We start from the raw sequence: 25,048 nt of genomic DNA, 5'->3' as shown, positions 1-25,048 counted from the left end.
ATAGAGAACCTAGTCCATACAATAGATATTATAGAGAACCTAGTCCATACAATAGATATTATAGAGAACCTAGTCCATACAATAGATATTATAGAGAACCTAGTCCATACAATAGATATTATAGAGAACCTAGTCCATACAATAGATAATATAGAAAACCTAGTTCATACCATAGATATTATAGAAACCTAGTCCATAGAATAGATATTATAAGAACCTAGTCCATACAATAGATGTTAAAGATAACCTAGTCCATACAATTGATATTACGGAGAACCTAGCCCATATGTAATAAATATCGTAGTAAACCCCATATCTATTACATTGTACATTAACCTAACTACATTTATAAATAACTTCGTAAGACCTATATTGTGATTAATCTAACTACGTTTGTAAATAAAAACTTAAAATTAGGTTCATTGACTAAACCTGTATCATAAAATTCAAAATATAGTTAGTTGGAATAATACTCCGCTTGATTAAGGTGTTAGAGAAATTTGTTCCTCATTTAGCCAAAACGAGAGGGGACCTTAGTCACATCTTGAAAGATAGATCTAAGCTTGGAAGTACATTTATTGAGGAATATCCAGTTCGAGATTAGTATTAAGGAACCTCCAGTTCAAGATTAGTATTAAGGAATCTCCAGTTCGAGATTAGTATTAAGGAATCTCCAGTTTGAGATTAGTATTAAGGAATCTCCAGTTCAAGATTAGTATTAAGGAATCTCCAGTTCGAGATTAAGTTGTATCTGTACGATACAGTATTGAGGAACCTTGAGTTCTATTTTGAGTTGTATCTCGTTAGACAGATACCTGAGCATACAGATGGAGTTGTATCCGGATTGATATTGACTAAGGTATTATTGAGGAACCTTGAGTTCGAGATTGAGTTGTATCTTGTAAGACAGATACCCGAGAATACGGAAGGTTATACCTGGATTGGTAAGGATTTAGAACTATTTATTTAAGTAGGGCAATTTACACATACAATAGATATTATAAAGAGAACCTGGTTATACAAAAGATATTATAATTGAGAATTAACCATCTTTTCAGCTTCAAAAATTAAGATTTAATTTCAGAGCACACCTGCACCTGAACATTCCACATCTCAAAATGAACCTTGATATTGAGTTGGAGCTAAATAAACAAAATAATTTAAGAGGTTGGAGATAAACTAAAATGTCCAAATCCAACTCAACTTAAGATATGTTTACTTCAAGCATATTTTGACCTTCTCTCTTGTTTAGAATCGCCCTGTATATTAAGGAAAAACTTCTGCACAGGAAATATACGGACTTGAGAAGTTTTATAAGGTTTTAAAGACTGTTGAACTATGTACTCTGACTGAAATAAACCTTGGACTTTGAATATACTTTATAATCAGCTGCAGATACCGTGCAATTAATTGAACTTTAAGACAAGTAAGTATATTAGGGAAGCTATTAAAATGTTGACATATTGTGATGTCAAGGGAGGAGGGGGAGGGGGTGGTTAGGCCCTAAATCTCAAACTCGAAAAATACATGCAGTAAGTTCATCATTGCTGAAGCCGGTTTATTTGCTTTATGTTCTTGTTGGAGTTTTGCATTTGATTATCAAGTACGATAAAAATGTTATGTTACTATGTTGATAAAACTGCTTTTTAGCGAGAGGCATCAATTTCATCAATGGGATATTTTTTTTTGGGGGGGGGGGTGAGGGGAAAGAAAAAGTGGATAAGTTTTTGTGATTTCAAAACGGAATGTCCATTCCATACAAAGGGTAGGGGGGGGCCTTCTGACTTTATTGCTAGAGATTTCTCTCTGATTTTTTACATGCAGGCCTGAATTGTGATCCAGTTTTTGAATCAAACACCAAAGTGGGAAAACAAAAAATTTTCCCCCTCATTTTTCGAACATTTTCTTTAAAAACTTTGTGTTAGGTCCATGTAGGGTGTGTAAAGCCATCAATATTAGGTCAGGAAACTCAATTCTGGACTAAATAATGCATTTCCCACTCTCCTTATACCATTTCCCCCCCCGCATTTTCCCCCTCCAAAAGGCAAAATAAGCCTCCTTCCTGACTTTATTACTAGAGATTTCTCTCTGATTTTTTTAATGCAGACCTGAATTGTGATCTAGTTTTTGAATCAAACACCAAAATGTGGGGGAAAAAATAATTTTTCTCTGTAAAAAAAATGAAGGAAAAAGATAATTTCTTGTAAGTAATTCTTTTTTAGGACTAAATGTCATTTATATAATTTTATGAACAATTAAATATTGATGTTTTTAAGTTATTGTTTATAATATGTGTATGTTTTATATAGTTCATTAATCAATTTTTTTTAAAGTTTACAAATGTTTAAAAAATAATCATTTGATCTATGCTCAGTGATTCATCATCTAACTTAAATGTAAAATAATATTGTAGATAAATTATTATCATAATTATCAAGAATAGTTTTCTTAGTTATATATATGTTTAATCTTTTGAATAGTTTTATATGAATATCATGATTTTTAGCAAATGGAAATAAATCCAATATTTTTTTGTAAAATCGGAAATCCGCAAAACCTATTTGGGAAAATCTACAAATCTACTGAATATCTACTGACTAAGGAGTACGAGAAAAGGCGAAATTGAAACTGCATGGTGAGTATTAATAAAGGGTAATAGCGAACATATTACATCGAAATCAAAGGATATATAAGTTTTCTATTGTTGTATTTAAAAATGACCGTTTCCCTTCATACTTTGCCTTTGTTCCATGTCTGATTATTTTTTTTCTAAAATTTTCGTCTCTGATTTTATTCGCGAATTTAAAGCAGAACAAAGGCAAAGTATGAAGGAAACTCCCATTTTAAGATACGACTTAACAAAAGAAAACTTGTATAAACATTTGTAAACTTTGAAAAAATAGATTAATGAACTAGATAAATCATGCACACATTATAAAAAAATAAATTAAAAACGTCAATATTTAATTGTAAAAAAAGAATTACTTACAAGAAATCATCTTTATCAGTTCAGTTTTTTACAGAATAATTGTTGAGGTAAACATATCCAGCTCTATTCAAGCTGACGTCTGGTTTACCCAAAATATTCTGAGGGGGTCCGTAAAATAAATAGCTCTGAAATATGCGGGAACAATTTTAACGAGCTCCCAATATAATTATTCAATTAAAAAACTAAATCTGCGCTAATCCATTATTAATAGGTTACGATGACGATATTTTATAAATTCTTTCGATTCCTCTGAAGTTCTGCAGGTTGAACTGTAGATAACTCATATCCTAACTGAGTTTATTAAGATTCAGCCAGGGCATACTTTGATCTATTAAATTTGACGTAAAGTCTGAACTCGAGCCGGTATTAACATCAATGCGAATCTGGGTAGTGGGTAGTATTGAATAGAAATAATCCTAGATGATATTTTGAAATAAATATTTTTCTCAAAACAAAAATATCCTGTCGATCATGAAATTTCCTGTACATAGATTTATACTAACTAGCTTCGCGCCCATCTTCTAAATTAATTGTAAACATGTTCTCTTTGCGTACATCGCAAAACAAAACAAAAATAATTCGCGGATTTTCACAAAAAATTTCGTGGATTTTCAAAATTTTAAAAAATTTAATGAAGATCAAATTTTGATGGAGACAAATATTTAAAATTTCAATCATTCATAAACCTTCCCTGGGGTCCCTAGATGTCCCACAAAAAAATTGGGCCCGATCGGTTCAGTCGTTTTGACGTTTATTGGATACAAACAGACAGACAGACAAACAAACAAACAGACAGACAAGCCAAATTTAAATATAGATTAAGTTTAACACGAAACTGTTATTTAGTTTGTATGTTTATATGATAACCAGAAAACATTAGAATAGGAAGACGACATCATAGCAATTTTAAGTGTCTGTGATGTTGATAGAAAGCAAATATTGTACTAGACACTTATGAAATCTCCAATTTAGTAATATCGGGTTGTTTACAATCAAGGGATGTAATCCGTCGTCTTTGCAATATGGACAGAGATCAGGGACAGAAGGGAATCGGTGTTATAGGTATAGATCATGTAGTGACATACAGTACATCGGATAATCGAGAGTTGCGGCATCAGTGTACACTGTACACAGATCTGGGGTATGTAAACAGTAGACAGTTTTTCTATACCATAGCATGAAAGATTTGTTGTATAAAACTGCAAATTAAGAAGTTATACGATCATCAGTAAACTTGAAAAATTATCCTACGGGCACAACAATACTTCTCCGAAATATAAGAGCTTATACTAAGGTAAAATATGAATTTTGTTTAAATAATTTACAATTTTAAAGTTTTTGAAAAATCAATTTCTTTAACAGAGCTAGACTATCTCTCCACGGCTTATGTCATTTGTGGAAATATTTATTGAAAGAAGAATGGAAAGCTAGACCAACCAACGCATATTTTGTTTTATAGACTGTAACATATTTTCAAAATTGGATTTGTCTTAAAGGAACATTTGATAATTTTTTCATATCAAGGGTGATGACAGCCCACGGCCACTATATATCTTAAGCTTAAACATAATCTTGTTTAGGTTTCATGATGCCGGGTCTGTCAGGAGATTTATGTACTGCATGAAGTTCACAAGTGAAGGAAATCAGGAAAATCATGAAGTTGTATTTTAAGAAATCTTTGAGAAAAGAAAAAGATAGAGTTGTGGAGTATTTTACAATAATTAGAAACCTAATTAAAATATTGTTCTTTTTTTCATTAATAAATGGTTAAGCCCACCATGTTGTACATTCTTTATAAAATTATTCTCACAGCTTCGTCAGATTTAGAATTTGTTTCTTTCGAGTTGGATAATGTATAAAGATTTTAGATATTGGTTTACATACCATTTAATTTAACTGTGTCTTGCACTCTCCGTTTAGTTATCAAATAAGCTTTTTAAAGTAAAAAAGAAATAAAAACATGGCTATTTTTACTATTTTTGCGATATAATTTTCCGTTTTTGGCCTTTCATTCCAAGTTAATTCACTTATCACATAAACAGAGGCATATTGGATGTTAAATTTTTATGATGCATATAAATTGAAATTGATCTTGTTTTTCTGAGTAAAATTCTCAATTTGGAGGACAAAAAATATTTTGGGACAAAAAACTTTTGTATATGATAATGGATTTTTTGAAAATTCAAAAACTTTATTTTGTCAATTCAAAAGTGTTTAACTTTAACAGAGATAGTGACATACCTTGCTGGGAACCATGCTTTTTTAGTCAAAAAATTACAGTTTAAATTCTTCCAACTTATGCTATGTCAAAAAACCAAAATAAGGTTAACAAATTTAAAATACATCAATAACATTTTTAGCATACAAGTTAGGGCCGAACCGTGGGGGGGGGGGGACCACGCCCCCATGTGCCCCATCCCTCTTGTAGGATGAAATGGAAGGAATACTCGCGCGCTTGGCTGCGCTTATAATTCTCAGTATTCTCGAACCCCTTTTTATATCAAAAGAGCCATTTTGAATGTTTTGCGTCATGTTTTTCATATTGCTAAATATTTTTTGAATATTTGAACTTTGCACAAGGAGTTAGAAAAACGAATTGACAAATGTACATTAATTGGTTTCTGCATTTTCATTCATGCTTAAAATGACGTCTACAAAAATCCCCCTCTTCTTTAAATGTAAATGTTAACCTTTATGTTCAATGATAAGGAGTCTGTACAATTTCCCTGTACAAACTGTCTATCTATACTATTCTATACTCTACCCTTTCTCCGTTTACAATGCACAATTTCTGTGTCTAATACTCCTTGGACTTTTTGAAGTTCTAATTTGATTCTAAAAGTCGTTTTCCTTATTTTCTCGGTATCACTGTAGTAATTTTTTAAAATATATAGTTTATTTTAATTCTCGTAAATTTATAAACAATTTGCTGTTAAACAATACATATTTTAAAACGTAGTATTTGTACTTTATTCAACATTATATATTTACATATTTTATCTGTGATAGATGTAGATATTTGGTTGGGGTAAGATCTAAATTTTTCATGTTTAAGTTTTTTCACAAAAAATTAGACCATAAAGACGACAAAAGTTCTTTAAATATAATTATATCAAGGTTGCATTTGGTCTTCTGTTTAAACTTTAATTAATTTACTTAAAGGGAGTGTTCGCGAAAAGTTAAAGGGGGTATAGGCTGATATTGAATTCGATATCGATTGCAACTAATTTTGAGCGTAGCGTCCATATAAACTAACAAAGTTGCATTATTCCCTCCAGATCGTAAACAAAGCAATCATAGAGTTGCATTATTCCCTCCAGATCGTAAACAAGTCAATCAAAGTTTTCGCAAACACTCCTTTTATGAAAAAGATCCCTAGTGTGTAACTCTGTATACATTTGCAAAGGGGTTCAGGAGTTGTAGGATTTGGTACAAAACTTTTAAAATGGTTGGTTGTCATCAGGTTTCCTACTCCATATGCAGTCTGCGGACTGCATTAAGATCAAGAGGATGAGAATCCAGGTATTGAGAATGTGTAATATTTACAAACTTGCAGGTTTCAGCTAACACAGGCCAATGCGAGATCTAAAAAATATCAAAAATTCTAAACTTTTGAAAATATTTTCTTTGATGATTTAATGAATTGTTATTACATGATGGCTGATGGTAGTGTTGATATCTAGAACTGCGCGGTAGGTTGGAGGACGGTTCAGCTCCTCTCCTCCCTGTAGTCCGGAACCTTCTCCGAGAAGGGTCCGAATACAGGCAACTACAGATTCAGCTACCTCCTCCCCCACATACCCACCCTCTAGTCCCAGAACCAACTAAATAAAAAATGACTGGATGAATAAAAGATTCAAGGAAGACGCTAAAAAAAAAGTTTGACAAAATATGATTAAAAGTGGATTATGTCTCAAATCTTCTGATATCTTGATAAACGTGCAAGATAACAGTATAAATTGGCTTGAAGAAGTTAAGAATATGAGTCATTTAAAAGTTTTATTTAACACTTTCAATGAAATGATATCTTTAAAAAAAGAACTGATCCCATTTTAAATTGTTTAAAATCTCTGTTTACCTTCCCTTCTGCTAGTTGCATTAGGTAGGATGTAAGAACTCCGAAGCATGTCGGAGATACGGAGTAACCTCCGAGAGCTGAGGGATGACCAGCGGTTGCATCAAACCCGGCCGAGACCAAGATTATGCCGGGACTGAAACTCTAAAAGTATTTATTTCATTTATCTAAATAATTGATGTTTAGAAATATAATTTATTTTTATTTTGTTTGTATATGTATATACATGGTGAAATAAGGTCTACAGACTCGTTTCTAATCGGATTTCCAGGATAGAGACCATTTTTAATATCTACGTACAATTTTCGTTTCAATAAGTTCAATTTTAGGCTTGTAGATCTAGAAATGACGATTTTAAAGGCTCATAACGTTTCCAACTGGACTTGGAGTGAGTATATTTGGTAAAAATATAGATAATCTCGTTCGCACATAAGGGCATCCTCTCTCTGCACATTTTCTTAATCGGATTTTCAAGATTGAGACCATTTTTAATATCTATGTACAATTTACGATTCAATGAGCTCAATAAAATTGTAGATCTAATCCGATTATAAGCCCGCCTGTAGACCCTTATACAAAATTGTGCAAACTGAGATTATCTTATTTTTTACAAAATTGCTCTCTCCAGTTGGAAACTTTAGGAGCCTATAAAATTGTCGTTTTTATATCTACATCTTAAAATCGGAAATTGTACGTAGATTTAAAAAATGGTCTCAATCTTGAAAATCAAATTACAAACGAGTCTGGAGACCCTTATTTCCGGTTTTTTAAGACGCCTTGTATAAAATAAATACATATATAAGCTAATGTTTATATTTAAAATACATTTTTTCAGTTGTATATCTTAAAGTTCGTAAAGGGATTTTTTTAGATTTTCAGATAAAAATCAATTGATAATTTAGAATGATAAAACTATAGTTTCTCGTATTTTCACTCCGACCGAAAACAACTTTATTTGAACATATAGAGATTTATCTCAACAATAGATTTTATTTCAGAAAAAAATATTAATTTATTTTAGAATAAATACACTTCCAAAACAAGAGGTTAGGTGGATGCTTTCATAAAAACATAAAATTGTTTAAGGTTTTTAAAGATTTTATAAAAACAAAATTTTGACATTGAGAGGATATCGCATGTGTTATTTTTACTTAGAGTCATATTTTTAGTAATTAATAACTTTAAAGGAATTGATTCCTTGCCACAAATTCAGATTTTCTTATCCCTATATCTTTGCAACCTTGTGGTATAACCCTTTTATATTTCGAACTTGGATTATTTTATCTAACAGAATTCACATTTAAAATATTTAAGGTCTACGACATTGGGTTGCAAAGATATAGGGATTAGAAAATCAGAGTTTGTAGCAAAGACTCAATTCCTTACTCAATTTTCTGAACCATCCCTTTAAAACTGGTATAAACTGCATCTCCAGGTTTTAGTTCAAATTATATGTAAAGAACTGCATAATAAGTATTGATGCATGTATGTATTGTTCTAAGCTTACAACAATAATTTCAACTTTTTATTGCTGATTTATTATTATCCGTAAATTTTAATTTAAAAAAATGACAATTCTTAACTTTCTTAGAAATCAAAATTTTGTGGAAGCAACATCATCAAAATAACATTTTGTTTTCGATGTTCACATTATACATTTATAAACGGGGAGAGTTTAAATAAATAAATAATATTAAAGCCTAAAAGGCAACAAAAACAAACAAGCTCGGAATGAAACTTTTAAATTTAGAAATTATAAATAAAGTTCAAGTCAATAAAAATAAAACATTTACAATACAAAGCACCCAATCGGTTGGGATGAGAGAGTCATCTCTGTACAATACAAAACACCCAATCGGTTGGGATGAGAGAGTCATCTCTGTACAATACAAAGCACCCAATCGGTTGGGATGTGAGAGTCATCTCTGTACAATACAAAGCACCCAATCGGTTGGGATGAGAGAGTCGTCTCTGTACAATACAAAGCACCCAATCGGTTGGGATAAGAGAGTCATCTCTGTACAATACAAAGCACCCAATCGGTTGGGATGAGAGAGTCATCTCTGTACAATACAAAGCACCCAATCGGTTGGGATGAGAGAGTCATCTCTGTACGTTCTTTGCTTGTCTATCTGTCTGTATCCAGTAAACATCAAAACGGCTGAACCGATCGAGACCAATTATTTTTGTAGCAACTAACATGACCTCAGATTATATTTATGGACGGGCAAGTTTGAAAAATGTCTGAAGTAAAAATAACGACATTTGTTACATTTGAAAATGCACCAATTTCAACAGAAAAATCTGAAAAAAATGCGTTAACTTAAAAAAGAAAACCGTTATAGCTAGAATTTTTACTTTAAAAGGGCGTTAAGCGCCCTCAATATCTAGTATGGTTAATATGTCTTAGTAAAATATTAGAAATTCTTTAGTTTTCAGATTGAGTTTAGAGAAATATATTTTCAATGAAAAAGTTGAAAAAATGCTTTCAGCAGAGAAATAAATGTCAAAGTTAGTTGAGATTTGGTTTCAATAAATAAAAACCGCATTGCACTGTTTTTAAACTCTAGGCAGGTCACCAGATTCCAAATATATGTAGAAAATAGTATTATACCGATTATATACCGGTTGAGAACTTGTACCATTAGTTTTTTAGTTCTTATTCTCATAATTACCATTGTCTGTAAACGTTAAAAGTACCATTCTGAATCGTATCATCCAGTGTACCAGGTATATACCTTAATAATAGGAAGAACTACTGCTCTAAGAGCAGCAAGGTATACTCGGCATCTATCCAGTGTACCAGGTATATACCTTAATAATAGGAAGAACTACTGCTCTAAGAGCAGCAAGGTATACTCGGCATCTATCCAGTGTACCAGGTATATACCTTAATAATAGGAAGAACTACTGCTCTAAGAGCAGCGAGGTACTCGGCATCTCCAAGAGGGCGTTCATTTAAAGACCAAGCTATGTTTACATTTGCCCCCAGCCCTTCTCCAGATCCTGAAACAATGGAAAAAAATCTTTAAATTTTTTTCTTCTTTATTTCAAAATGTAAACAAAAAGGAACATGTTCACAATTTAAATAGAAGATGGGCGCGAAGCACCCTAAAAGCCTAATCATTATGAATTTCATTCTAGGCGTATTACAAAGTTATCATCGTGCTATAATATTGAATGAGCTGTATATTATGGCACGGTGCTATAATATTAAATGAGCTGTATATTAAAGCACGGTGCTATAATATTGAATTAGCTGTATATTATAGCACGGTGCTAATTTGTTAAATGAGCTGTATATTATAGCANGTGCTGTAATGTTGAATAAGCTGTATATTATAGCACGGTGCTGTAATGTTGAATAAGCTGTATATTATAGCACGGTGCTATAATATTGAATGAGCTGTATATTATAGCATGGTGCTGTAATGTTGAATGAGCTGTATATTGTATTGTATTGTATTGTATTGTATATTGTGTTATAAAGTTTTTTTTGGTTCTCAGATTTTCTCCAAAAAAGAAATAAGGTTTTTGCCGCAAGCGCTGATTTCCTATTTCCTATATCTTTCTAAACTTTGAATTCTGTTAGATCAAATAATCTAAGTTTAAAATATCAAAGGTTTAAACCATCATGTGGCAAAGATATAGGAATCAGACAATTTGAGTTTGTGGCAAAAACTCATTTCCTTTAGGATGTTTCTGAAAACTTTTTCTCAATTTAAATGAAAATAAAATCAAAATTAACTATCATTTTTTTATTTCTGCTTTTTTTTAAAAAAGAGCTTTTATCTCGGTAGAAATAACCATTTCATCAAGACAAGTACACAAGCATTTTTGAAAAATTACCTTTAACACTATATTATTTTATACGACCTTTTATAAAGCTTTTAGACTCACATTTTCTCGCTTTTTGCAAATTTTATTTTGTCCCTCGTAACAAAATATAATCTAAAAAGACTTTAACCTTCACGGTAAAGAAACATTTTGTTGTATAATTTGATAAAATAAAATGATGCCATGCAAAAAAAATTATGATTTTTTAAAATGTAAAAATAAAGAATGGATAATCTTTTTTTCAAGAGATTCTGCAACGCAATGTAAACTAGTTTAAAAACTAGTGTCACATAGATCCAAACTAGTGTCACATAGATCCAAACTGCTTTGAAAAGTTGCATCCACTTTTACGACTGGGTCGACTTTGAAGTGACGTAACACTTATCATTTGTTTTTACATATATACTTTTTTGTAGCTCTAGAGATGTACATTTTGGAACTGTAAAACGGTAGGTTTTAAGAAATAATTGGAAAAACTATTATAGATTTTTCCGTGAGAGCTTGAAACTTTTGGTTAGCTGTGGTGTGCGCATTTCTACCGTGTTAGACAAGATATCAACTTACATATTCAAAACTAGTAATAAACGTCATCCTAAAATTATTTAAAGAAATATTTCTCATCATTTTCCGCATTTTTTTCAGATGAGAGGATGAACGCAACAAAGTTCATGTTAAGATTGACAAAATTAATAATAAAACAAATATAGTTTTATCACAATAAACATTTTTTAATTAATAATAGGACACAGAAAAGTTGATTTTTCCCCCTCAAAATTCATTGTAAAATTTTCTGTTGAATTTCATTATCCATATTGTTGGTCTGTTTGTATCCAAACAACGTCAAAACAAAACAGGTTTATGTCGAAATTGAAAAGTTTTATGAATTTTATGATTTATGAAATAAAATCAGTTTAAACAGAAAAATTCGCATTCATTTCAGTTTTTTTAGAACGATGAAAAAATGTTGGTTTGAAAAGCAACGTTTAAAATTTAATTTGAAACAAATCATGTAAAGAAAGAAATTAAGTTTTTGTTTAAAACTCAAAAAATTTCTAATCTCTATATCTTTATAACCTGATAATGTAAAGCTGTCATATTTCAAACTTATAGACTATTTGATCTAAAGAATTAATAATTTGAAATATCTAAGGTCTACGACTTAAGTGGCAAAAATATACGGATTAGAAATCAGAGTTTGTGGCAAAGACTCAATTCTTTATGAGAAATATTGTTGAGAAAGTTTCTAACCTGTTTCCTCCGGAGAACCAGTTCCTGGGAAGAAGTTCCCTCCGTCGTGTCGATGCATTGAGATATACAAAACCTAGGAGTATATTTACAGTAGGAATATATAGAGAGATACTAACCCTAGGAGTATATACTAAACCTAAGAGTATATTTATAGATAGGAAAATAAATTGAGATATACAAAACCTAGGAGTATATTCGTAGATGGAATACATAGAGATATACAAAACCTAGGAGTATTTTTACAGTTGGAATATATAGAGATATACTAAACATAGGAGTATATACTAAACCTAGGAGTATATTTATAGACGGAAAATATTGAGATATCCAAAACCTAGCAGTTTATTCATAGATGGAATACATAGAGATATACAAAACCTAGGAGTGTATTCAAGATAGAATATAGGGATATATAAAACCAAGGAGTATATGCATAGATTGAATACATACAGATTTATAAAACCTAGAAGTATATTCATAGATGGAATACATAGAGATAAACAAGACCTAGGAGTATATTTATAGATGGAATATATATAGATATATAAGACCTATGAATCTATTGATAGATAAAGAAAAATGTTTATCAATAATAGAAATTTATTAAGATGTACGTCATTATATTTATGACATGATTAGGCTAATCATGCTTCATATTCATTTGGTTTCAGTTCAAATGAATAATGGGTTTCACAAACAAACAAGTAAACAAACGTAGATAGTTAATAATGCACAACGTAGGTCAGGTTTTTAGAATATTGTGTTACCCGATATTTATTACACCTATAGACAATCAATGTGCAATGGAAAAGTACAAATCAAGTTTGTACAAATATGTTTAAATTCAGAAGAAAATATGTAAAAATAACAATAATGAATAATCAAATACTGTTGAAAACAATACCTCAGGATCCGAGTAGAATGCTTTCTGGGTTCCATTCCCATGATGAACATCCTTTATAAATGATTAAATCTAAAATATCTATTTTGATATATTTCAAAATCTGAGCAAAGCATTAATCAATAGAAGTATAGTATAGATTTTACTGTTCTTTTTTTACCTTGAAAAACTTAATTAAGTCGAGAAAAAAATTCAGCCTTCGGATCGTCAAATTTGAAGAGTTTAAGGTCATCTTTAAAATCTTATCCATTATGGGTAACCCCCTGAATGTTAATGAAAATGTGTTAAACTAACCCAGTCTAAGATAACAACTCTCTTCTTAAAGTTTCTCCTGAACTGCCGGGCAGAGATGGCGATATTGTTGAAGTAACAGAACCCTAGAGCTTGGTTCTCCTCGGCATGATGACCTGGAGGACGGATCAAACCAAACCCGTTCCTCAGTGTTCCAGATCCAACTGGAGAAAATAAGTAACTATCAGGTTTGTCTCTTTTCTTTTCTCATATTTGATGGTTGCAATAGCTATTAAATAAGTTGGGTCATTATTGAAAATATATTACATATTATTATTAAGTACAATATACTTTAGTTTGGCGTGAGTCATACTTAACGAGTACTTTATTTCTCTGCCATCTTAATTTTATGTTTTTATCTTCTGGTTTTTACTTTTTATTTTTCCTCTTTCTCTTTTTATCTCGCGTTATCTATGTAGTATTTGGCAACACAAAAAGTCTGCAGAGAATGTGAAAGCTTTGTTAAAGTAACTAATTATTGAAACTCTCATTTTCTTATCCGTATATATTTGCAACCTGGTGGCGTTAATTTATTCAAACTTGACTATTAGATGTAGCAGAATTGATAATTTGAAATATTAAGGTTTACGAGATCAGACTGCTAAGATATGAGGATTAAATATATCAAATTTGTGTAATCATGGACTGAATTTAATGAATTTGAGATACGTCGCGATTTTCGCGAAAGAATGCGAAATTTCGCGAAAAAATTTGCGAAATACGAACGAAAATTTTTGCTTTTTTCGCAAAACGTGTCTTTAGCTGCAAACCTTAGTTTAAACAGACCCATTTCACTTAATAATTTTCTAGTACAGCTATTTGCTGTGTAATCCCCATTAAATAAGCTGAAATATTGCTATAATGTCGTCTTCTTATTCCATTGTTTTCTGGTTATCACTGTATCTACTGCCGGTTTAAATTGAAACACCGATTCAATGTTAAAGATTAAGAAAGGATTTAAATCGGTGATTCAAATTGGATAGTTTAAATTCATTAAATTCGGGCCTGGTTCGATTCTTGTTTTTATTTTTTACCTTTATTTACCAATTCTATAAGAGACCCAGCTGCTACCTTAGCAGCGGTTGGTGTATTCACTTCATTCCATACTGTATCCGTATCCACACCCCATCCTCCGCACGGTAGGCGGAGCAGTTCAGCTCCGCCTCCTCCTCCTCGGACAAGCGGAGACACACCTACTCAAGATAAGGTTTAAAGGTTTATAAGTATTAAATAAAAAATATATGTTTTACAAAATAATTACCGAAAAGTTGAACGTGGTCCTCTAAATGGCAGGTTTTGAGTTCGTCTATTGTTGCTCTACGACGTACTAATTCACATCTAAAAATGTACACGTTAATATTATGTAAACGTTAATATTATGTACAAGCTTTAGATTTTTGAAATTTTTTGAATTTTTTAAAAGAAAAAGGAATAGAGTTTTTGCCACAAACTTTGATTTTCTAATCGCTGTATCCTTGCTTCTAAGTGTGATAGACCATAGATATTTCAAATTAAAATTAATTCTGTATGATCAAATTTACTAAATTTGAAATATGAAAGGTTTAAACTCTCAGGTTGCAAAGATATTGGGAAAATAATAGGTTTACTCCTTGGATTAAATGTAGGTTTTCTACAATTTCTTTTTAAGTTTTAAATTGATTTTTATAATTATTTATGTAACTTTGATCAAATTACCATCTATTTGTAAATATCCCCTTGCACAACGTACATATATTACACAAACACCCACGTTGTACACTGCACTGTATACAGTGTGTGTACACTACAGTAAGCACATTTATAAATTGTCTTTTATTGTCTGAGAAAGAAATCTACGAGTCCAATGTCGTCTCTATGTTTGTTAAATCTTAAATTAAAATTGAATTTTTTAGTTGACTATCACATAAATTATGTTTAAATTAGTTTAATGAAATTTATTAAGTGCATGGAGGTTTAAAGTCCAAGGATTGCGTATAGAATGTGCTTTCTGAGTTGCGGCATGAAAGATATATTATCTAAAGAACGCGGCATGGAAACAATATGGCGCAGAAAAAGTTGAAAAAACATGGAGAAAGCTATCTAAACTTTAAATGTTTTGTTGAAGATGAAAGAAAAAGATAAATAACCGACAACAGAGAGAATATAATCTTTACTTTAGTTTACTTTTTACTGCAAAATACAGAATAATATATATATAATACTATCGATTATTATATCTATAATATTTATAATATTATTTAACAACGTTCTAATGTACTAATATAGTAAAAATATTTAATGCCATTTAAAACGATAATTATTAACATAATTAATAAGATAATTTACATGATTCCCTGCCGCAACTGTAAATTTGTTTCTTTATAGTATTTAAAAGAATATATGTAAGGAAAATTACTTTTTGACCCTGAAATCATATTATCTGAGTTTTAGGTCGTCTTTACAGTCTCAATGTGTGTGGGTAACCCTGTAGTCATAACTGAATTGTTTAAAGCGGAATGATAGTTTTTTTTTGGTATTTTAACTAGAAATAACGCGAAGGAAAAAATTGTGTCTTTGCGACAAACTCTCAGGGGTGTACAACAGCATTTGTGTAGGAGGGGGGGGGGCAAATTTTGTCCCCCCCCTTGGCAACATTGTGCCCCCCCTTAAAATCCCCTTTTTTGAAAAACAAATATTGATACCTTTTTTAACTATATAAAACTTAAATTTATGTAATTTTCTTAAGGGGGGGGGCGCACAATGTTGCCGAGGGGGGGGCACAAAAGCAGGCAATCCCTCTTAATACTATGGTGTAACCTTCAAGGGATGAAAAATATAGATGGAAACGTTTCTAAAAAATATCTATATTTTCATAGGATTGATACATATTGTATAATAAATTATGATATCAAAATATATATTTACGCTGAAGGCAGTATTGATTAAAGCTTTTTTAATGAAATTTTGTTAGCTAAGGGCAAAAGTGAGATTTTAAAGTATTTTTTCTATACGATGTGATTATACTTAAATGGAATACATGCGTAATTTCAAATAACCCTCCATTTATAGAGTGGCATGTCCGATGTACCTTTGAAACCTTCATTTCTCCATCGTTTCTGAAGCAAGAAATGCGGGAGTCACTTTTGTAAAGAAACCACAAATTAAAATATTCAGCTTTCAAAATGGGAAACATGGATTTTTAATGCAATAATTGGTCAGACAAAGCTTTGAAGGATATTGTTGTGAATCAGAATATATTTTATTTCTTTTCTTAATCTTTTAGTTTGGGTGAGTGCAATGCAATGCAATGTAGAATATAGATTGCCTGCAGCCTGAGGAAGATGTAATATTAAAAGAACCCCCACCCCATGAGTCCCCCCCCTTTTTAACTAGAAAAAACGCCAGATTTTGCAATTTAACTAGAAAAAACGCATACAGATTTTGTAAATTGTAACGCAACTAAAATATTTAATAAATCTTACTTCCCTTCCACTTCTATGAGGGATATGACTGTACAAAATATTAAAAAGATATTAAAAGTAGATATGGATATATTTTCCAAATTCTTTACAAGACTAGTACATTAAGTTAACTTTAAGTACGTGTGGCGTTATTTAAGATTTGTGTATACACTACAATGTACAGTGTATACTGTACAGAACGATGTCAATAATGTCAAAATATAATATAATATAATATAATATAATATAATATAATACGGTGATAACCAGAAAACTGTAGAATAGAAAGACGACGTTACAGCAGTACTGAATTGCATTTGATGTTGTTTCAAAGTGATCTAATTTCTTATTAAGTGAAATGGGTCTGTTTACACTGCACAATTACTGTGCCTCATATTCATTGAACTATTTAAAGCCATAAATTGAGTTTAAAAGTCGACTTCCTATTCCAGAGTTTTCTGGTTATCACTATATATATTAAGGTTTTTTATTCAGTTCTTACTTTGTACTTTCCTCTCAATATTCTATACCTAGATAAGAGTCCTGTATCACGCAATCTGGAAACAATTCTCTCAACCCGTCCTGGAGACTCAGGGTGCAACAATTCATCTCCACACAGACATGAGTGTTGGAGCATCACAGGATCCCAGGCTAGACCCGTCCTACCTAGAGAGATACCTGGAGAACCTAGAGTAACTAGAGGACTAGATCTGGTTCTGGAGATAGGTTTAGGTTTGCTCTTACTTCCTCCATCCTGGGAGGAATGTCTGCTTTTACCCGGAGACGAGGAATCCTCGTTAGGCATACATCGGGTCTAGATAAACGAAAATTATAAAGGAATTGAGTCTCTGTCACAGATTCAAATTTTCTAATTCCTATGTCTTTGGAATCTTATGGTGTAAACCTTTGATATTTCAAACTTAAATTATTTAATCAAACAGAATTCATAGATTGAAATATCCAGGGTCTACAATTTTGGGTTGTGAAGATGTATGAATCAGAAAATTAGAGTTTGTGGCAAAGACTCAATTCCCTTTTATTTGTTATATAATAAATTAAACCCGAGATTTTATGTTTTTTTTAATAGAATCCAACTTAGCCTTTACTGGATAGAAATCCAAGAAACACAAAGGATGAGACTTCATTGACGACCTAAATCTCGTTAATTTATTTGTCTGTAGGTTGAATTTGGTCTTCTGCCGAAAATACAGTGTTTAAATGGTTTTCTGATGATTTGGCAATGAATGAAAAAGTTTACAGAATTACAGGGAACCAGGAATAAATAAAAAAGTTTACAGAATTACAGGGAACCAGGAATAAATGAAAAAGTTTACAGAATTACAGGGAACCAGGAATAAATGAAAAAGTTTACAGAATTACAGGGAACCAGAAATAAATGAAAAAGTTTACAGAACTACAGGGAACCAGGAATAAATGAAAAATTTTACAGAATTACAGGGAACCAGGAATAAATAAAAAAGTTTACAGAATTTCAAGGAGTCAGGAATAAATGAAAAAGTTTACAGAATTACAGGGAACCAGGAATAAATGAAAAAGTTTACAGAATTACAAGGAGCCAGGAATAAATGAAAAAATTTACAGAATTATAGGGAACCAGGAATACATGAATTCCGTACAAGCTTTTCGGAAGTCTCATCCTTTATGGTTAACCTTGTATCTCCATAACTTCTGCTCAAAAAAATGTTTGAATAGAAAAGCTATAGAGAATATTTAACATCATTCTTAAATTTGTCGTTTTTTTAAAAGTACACTGATAATCCCTTTTATAGAAAAAAGAATCTAACATTATCTATTTTTAACCTGGATTTGAGATAATTCCGCCATAGCAAGCATAGGATCCAAGGACTTAAATGAATCCCCCGGAGCAGATCTATTCTGCCTACTCAGGACGGATTGTCTGATCTGTTGTTTAACCAGAGCATGAGTATCCAGCTCAGGGCTTGTTTTACCCTGACGGATATCAGGAGGAGCAAGCAACCCTAGAGATTTACTATTTTAAGAGATTTGTTCATCCATGATAGAATATGTCCATGTCTGTTCTCTATGCACCTTGTTATTATTTTCTTTGAAAGCATTTCCGGGTGATTTAGTTTGTATCCCCGGCTACTCTTATAAGGTTAGATTCTTTAGATATATATTCTCCAATTATCTTTCAAAATCCAGGAGTTAGCGTAGGGAAACTTTGCCAAAATGTCAAAGTACTGTCTGGGTTAAGATACAAACAATAACTTTCTTTTTATGCTGTAAATTACCTTACCTGGATGCCCAAGAGGAAGCGGAGCAGATTGAGTTCGTCCCACTGGGCGGAGTTTTCCGTGACGAGGCGGAGAGGGCAAATATTGTGGCGGAGCTGCCAGATATCCTCGATAGTCCTCAAGTATAGAGGAAGAGGAGGATCCTAGAGATAGTGGTGAAGCCATGCTACGTGGGCTCCTAGACGAGGACAAGTAGGGATTAGACGGCAGATATTCGTCCTCCTGCACAGGAGATATTCTTGGTAGGGTTCGGAAGAAGGCGGAATTTGATGAGAGCAAGGACGAGACTTCGGCGTCGGTCGACTCTGTCTCTGATGTTCCGTTCCAGGTCGACTCACGTAATATATCATCATGAGATCCACTACGTGGAGATACTCCAGGAACTGCTCCGGGTAGGATTCCAGGTTGGGACGAAATACTAAAACTATTCATTATCTCCCTTTGCTTCTTTTGAAGAACAAACTCCTGAAGTCTGTACTTGACATCAGACTTCTTATTCTCCTGATCCAACCTAGAGTTCATCTCTTCTAGACGCTTGTGCTGATCAATATACTCAAGGAAGTGTGATTTCAAAGTTTTCTCCTGGTTCTCCAGTAGCAGCTGTCTCTGTAGTGTATACTGCTGTTGGAGTAGCTGCTGCTGAGCTGCCTATACAACAATAAGAAATATAATCTTGATAATAAATTTATAGAAAATGTTCCTTCCTTCTGAGAACAAATCATTCGACGATATGGGTGGGGGAGAGGGTGAAGAGGAAGAAGGGAGGGTGGGGGGGGGGTGAAGGATGAATGGAAGGTTTGAAGGGAAGGGTGGGGGAGAGGGTGAAGAGGAAGAAGGGGGGGTGAAGGATGAATGGAAAGTTAGAAGGGAAGGGGGAGGGTGAAGAGGAAGATGGATAAGGAACAGGATTAGATGAGAGATGTCTGCTGGAGTGGAAGAAATCAGGTTTTGAGGGAATAAAAGAAATATGGTTTCTACGTAATTCTCTAACCTGTTGCTGGCGAAGTTGAAGAAGTTGAGAATAGAAAAGTTGATCATGCTGTTCAAGAGCAGCTCCTGTAATTTCAACAGGTAGATGTGAACCCCCTGGTTTATCACAACCTGGAGCTGGAGATGGAAATTCAGGATTCTGAGATAGGTTGGAGAAACCTGTACTCGGAGCTGGATTTGTAAATGACGTCTCTATAGTTACTCTTGGAATACCGGTTGGTACACCATTTACCCAACCTACTCCTCCCCCGCCTCCTCCTTCTAGAAAACATGCACAAAACATTCGGATAGATCGTGCTGCGCGTACTTTTGAAGGTTTCAAGAAGCTTTGCAGACTTTTATCAACATTCTATCTGATTTCAAATAAACGTTGTTCGACATTGGCAAAACCTGTATCCAGTCTTTAGTTGATTATTTTTCAAAACAAAGGAGCTGAGTTTTTGCCACAAACTCGAATTTGTCTAATCCCTATATCTTTACAACATTAGATAAAATAATCTAAGTTTGAAATATCTAAGCTTTACACCTTAAGGTTGCAAAGGCATAGGAATTAGAAAATTTTATTTTATGGCAAAAATAACTTCCTTTTCAGAAATATTTTAATTTTATCTAGAAATCAGACAGAATTTATTGCTTAGGTGTCTTCAAACTAATGGATTTCATGCTTTAAAAATGTTGTGTTGAGAATATCAGTTTGTTGTTCTGACATTTACCTTGAGATTCCCCTCCTTCATCCATCCTATACTGCTCAGGGTACACTGTACACCACAAGAGAGTTCTTTTCGTCTGTGCAAACTCTGGGTGGAGAGTTATAATCCGTCCTGCAGTACTCAGGTTCAAAGTAGAGCTCTAATGAGTTCTACCACGTTTTTTGCAGTGTTCAGGGTTAAGAGTAAACCACACTCCATCCTTCTAACTGCAGTTTGTGAAGGATTCGTCCTCCTTCCTCAGACTCTTTCTGAGGACAATCCTAAAGTTTTCGATTATAATAATTTTTTTTTCAACCAACTACAGTGGTTTATATCAATACAATGAAGACGACTTTTCTATTAGAATTTAGTTTCCATGTTTATGTGTATCTATGCTGTTTTAAAGCTTATAGTAAACAATTAAAATTGTACACGAAAGTCGTCTTCATTGTATTGATATAAACGACGACGACTGAAAACTATGTAAATATTCTCATTTGTCGCGACATCGTTGTAAACAATAATGTTGAAGTTAAAAAAGTGAAGTTTGAACATCCTCTCATAATTCTTTAATGTCGGCATGAAGAGACAGGATAGACAGGTCGTTAGGAAAACAAATAAGTTTAGGGACAAATCTTAAAGATAAAAAGAATAGGGCCAGAGAGATAGGATAGGTTAGGATATGTGAATTGTGAAAGGATGGTTTAGCAGTTTGGACAATTTTATGTTTAGGTCGAACGATGGTTTTTTTTGTGTTTAAAAAATGTTTAGCTATTCAATTTTTAGTTTACTTCTTTTTGCCTTTTTAATCTTCCATAGCTCCTTTATTGCTTAATTCTTTTCCTTTAAGCTCATTCTTTACATTCCTTGTTGTTTTGTATTTCTAGATTAATTAAATTATGTTATCTACTGTCCTAATCAGTTAGAAATCTGGAGTATTTATAATATTTTCAAAAAACCGAATTCTTGTGTTAATGTTTAACACTGATTGAGATATACATAGATATATCTCTCAATTCCTAGTACAACGCGACCCTAGATACTTGTATTCTAATCTGAAACCTTGCAGCATACAGAGTGTCCCAATAAACTTGGGAATTAAGTGACGAATTTAGTATCCTGCAGCTAAAACAACCTGAATTTTGTGAACCTTCAAAATTAACGGATATACCATGAGAAATTTGTCCAGATTCTAATTCATTGAATAACAACCAAATTGAGTTCAACAGTTTAATTTTAAAAATGTAAAGAAGGAAGACCACATTTTGAAAAGCTTAATAGGCCTGACGTATTTTTTTGTAAACTCTTAGTTATTTATTTACTATTGGAAATCAAAGAAGAGTTTTAAGTGGTATCTAAATTACCGTGTTCATCGGGACACCCTGTAGTTTAACAAGAGAATTGCTTGGAATGTTAGTTTATTTTACAATAAACAATTTGATAAAACACTAAATTAATCATGTCAAAAAAAAATATTTTAGATATTAATTTGAACAGTTTAATCCGGTTTGATCCGGTAAAAAAATTCCTTGTAATTTATTTTCAACCGAATTATTGATCTAAATGTATCTTATTTTAAGTGTCTGTAGTTCTCCTCGATTTAATAAATTAAAAATATCCTCGCGTTTCTTTCTAAAAATATCCTCGTGTTTCTGTTTAAAAATATTCTCGTGTTTCTGTTTAAAAATATCCTCGTGTTTCTGTTTAAAAATATTCTCGTGTTTCTGTTTAAAAATATTCTCGTGTTTCTGTTTTTAAAAATATCCTCATGTTTCTGTTTAAAAATATTCTCGTGTTTCTGTTTAAAAATATCCTCGTGTTTCTGTTTAAAAATATCCTCGTGTTTCTGTTTAAAAATATCCTCGGGTTTCTTTCTAAAAACATCCTCAATTTCTAATGGTGGTTTCTTTAAAAGGGACTGACGGATTTTATGCAACAATCAAAGTAACTTTTAGAATTTAACTCTTTTTAAAATGGAAAATAAGCGATATCTTTCCCATCGTTGCTCGGATGAAAATTTAAATGCATTGTGAATTGAGCATTCCATTGTATAAATGGAGAGTCACTTGAAACTACGTCTACAGACCCTTTAAAGAGAATTGATCTAAATTTTATTACCTAAAGAGAACTAATGTTACTTGTAAACTAAACTGTTATGAAGACTGATCTAAATTTTATTACCTACGGAGAACTAATGTTACTTGTAAACAAAACTGTTATAAATACAGATCTAAATTTTAGTACCTACGGAGAACTAATGTTACTTGTAAACTAAACTGTTATAAATACAGATCTAAATTTTAGTACCTACGGAAAACTAATGTTACTTGTAAACAAAACTGTTATGAAGACAGATCCAAATTTTATTTCCTACGGAGAACTAATGTTACTTGTAAACAAAACTGTTATGAAGACAGATCCAAATTTTATTACCTACGGAGAACTAATGTTACAATTAAACATAACTGTTATGAAGACAGATCTAAATGGAACAATGATCTCGATGAAATTTAAACTCAATGGAACTGATTTAAATAAACCAATCTCGATGAGACTGTTCTAATTTAGCCTAATCTCAATGAGACTACTCCAAACTATAACTCCAAAAGATCCTAATCTCAATGAGATTACTCTAATTTAACCTAATATCAATGAGACTACTCTGAACTAACCTAATCTCAATGAGACTACTCTAAACTAACCTAATCTCAATGAGACTACTCTAAACTAACCTTATCTCAATGAGACTACCCTATATTAACCTAATATCAATGAGACTACTCTATTTTAACCTAATATCAATAAGACTACTCCAAATTAACCTAGTCTCAATGAGACTACTCTAATTTAACCTAATCTCAATGAGACTTTTCTAAATTACCGAATCTAAATGAGACTTCTCTAAATTACCGAATCTAAATGAGACTTCTCTAAATTAACCTAATTTCAATGAGACTTCTCTAAATTAACCTAATATCAATGAGACTTCTCTATATTAACCTAATCTCAATAAGACTACTCTAATTTAACCTAATCACCCAGATCTAACATTTTGGTCCTTCTCATAGAAAGCTGTCACTTTCGATCCCTTTTTGAACAATAAAGCATACATTTTTATTCTTTTATACTTTTTTGTAGGCATATGCGGGATTTCGGGTTTAGTAAAAAAAGTAGAAAATGGCAACTTTGTAAGCTTGATTTTTGTAGAATTATAGACCAAAATGCGATTGAATTCTGATTAAAGAATTTGGACCAACTCTGATTCGTTGAGAGTGTAATCTCAATTCGAGACTGATTAAAAACCATGTTGATGTCATGTAACAAAATAACATAAGGTTGTCAGTTTTTTGCACCCTCAAAATTTATGGATTACACGAATTTGGTTATATTTAAATATATGAAATACAATTAAAATTGCCTAATTAAAACGCGCGTTATTATAAGGTTCAGTACCTTCTATATGGCTGGAGATAGTTTATCTAAATACAGAACTTTACCGACTTGTTTTTAATCTACTTATATTGATTATGCATCAGTAAAGATAAACTGTCACGTTTTAAATTGATTTTTTTCACACTTTGTAGTGTTTGTTTTACATTGGAGTCTACTACACTTGTCCAGCTTGAAAAGCACACGGATAAATAATTAAAAAACGTCCTAGGTTGAGACGGAGAGCTCTCTCCGTCCTGCTCAGGGTCTTACTGATCTCTCCAGGTGTTAAGAACAACAAATATGAATAAACCTAGTCTCCTTCATGTAAGAGAAAGTAACTCTTAACGTTTCAACACTTTTGTCGCGGAGATTCTTCTTTGTTTCTTGATTTGTTTCTAAAACTGAACATTTTGCGAAAAAAATGTGAAGTTTGGCAATCCGCCAACTTTAACTGTGAAGGTTAGAGATGAAACAGAAATAGAACTAAAGGGAAGCTACTGTATATATATATACTTATATATATAATTATATAAGTAGCTACATCACACAGGCATATAGGTAGCTACGTCACACAGACATATAGGTAGCTACGTCACACAGACATATAGGTATCTACGTCACGCAGACATATAGGTAGCTACGTCACACAGACATATAGGTAGCTACACACAGATATATAAGTAGCTACATCACGCAGACATATAGGTAGCTACGCACAGATATATAGGTAGCTACGCACAGATATATAGGTAGCTACATCACACAGACATATAGGTAGCTACGTCACACAGACATATAGGTAGCTAAACACAGATATATAGGTAGCTAAACACAGATATATAAGTAGCTACACACAGACATATAGATAGCTTCGCACAGA

At 32.2% G+C, this 25,048-nt stretch overlaps 1 protein-coding gene and 1 long non-coding RNA gene across 3 annotated transcripts; one reads left to right on the top strand and one right to left on the bottom strand.

The window, feature by feature from the left end:
- The first annotated feature begins 3,795 nt into the window (after positions 1–3,795).
- On the top strand, positions 3,796–4,765 carry LOC111712392 (uncharacterized). The gene is made up of 2 exons (XR_002767440.1): positions 3,796–4,283; positions 4,570–4,765. It is a non-coding gene; the product is annotated as an uncharacterized LOC111712392 (long non-coding RNA).
- Positions 4,766–5,911: 1,146 nt separating this feature from the next.
- On the bottom strand, positions 5,912–24,571 carry LOC111712386 (histone deacetylase 7). 2 transcript variants are annotated; one of them, XM_023486972.1, is made up of 15 exons: positions 24,190–24,571; positions 20,761–21,017; positions 20,049–20,308; positions 19,060–19,705; positions 18,603–18,781; positions 17,312–17,595; positions 14,603–14,679; positions 14,376–14,534; positions 13,345–13,505; positions 13,054–13,104; positions 12,150–12,222; positions 9,955–10,070; positions 7,068–7,208; positions 6,643–6,813; positions 5,912–6,574 (listed from the first exon to the last, which is right to left on the bottom strand). In XM_023486972.1, the coding sequence occupies exons 2-15, from the start codon at positions 20,783–20,785 to the stop codon at positions 6,458–6,460; spliced, it is 2,460 nt and encodes an 819-aa protein (XP_023342740.1). In that variant the 5' UTR covers positions 20,786–21,017; positions 24,190–24,571; the 3' UTR covers positions 5,912–6,457. The 2 variants fall into 2 exon arrangements, with proteins under 2 accessions (XP_023342740.1, XP_023342741.1); XM_023486973.1 differs by having other exon boundaries at positions 24,479–24,568.
- Between the last annotated feature and the right edge of the window lie 477 nt (positions 24,572–25,048).

This window comes from Eurytemora carolleeae, unplaced genomic scaffold (genome assembly GCF_000591075.1).
Source record: "Eurytemora carolleeae unplaced genomic scaffold, Eaff_2.0 scaffold1264, whole genome shotgun sequence".
NCBI classification, from domain to species: domain Eukaryota; kingdom Metazoa; phylum Arthropoda; class Copepoda; order Calanoida; family Temoridae; genus Eurytemora; species Eurytemora carolleeae.
This window is presented reverse-complemented; position numbering and strand designations above follow the sequence as displayed.

Bases quoted from the DNA above. Each gene is read 5' to 3' on its own strand.
- LOC111712386 (XM_023486972.1), bottom strand. From the start codon at position 20,785: ATGGATGAAGGAGGGGAATCTCAAG. The intron at 19,706-20,048 runs GTTAGAGAATTA...ATTGTTGTATAG, and splicing joins TTCAACTTCGCCAGCAACAG to GCAGCTCAGCAGCAGCTACT. The intron at 7,209-9,954 runs GTATATACCTGG...AAATACTTTTAG, and splicing joins TAGTTCTTCCTATTATTAAG to AGTTTCAGTCCCGGCATAAT.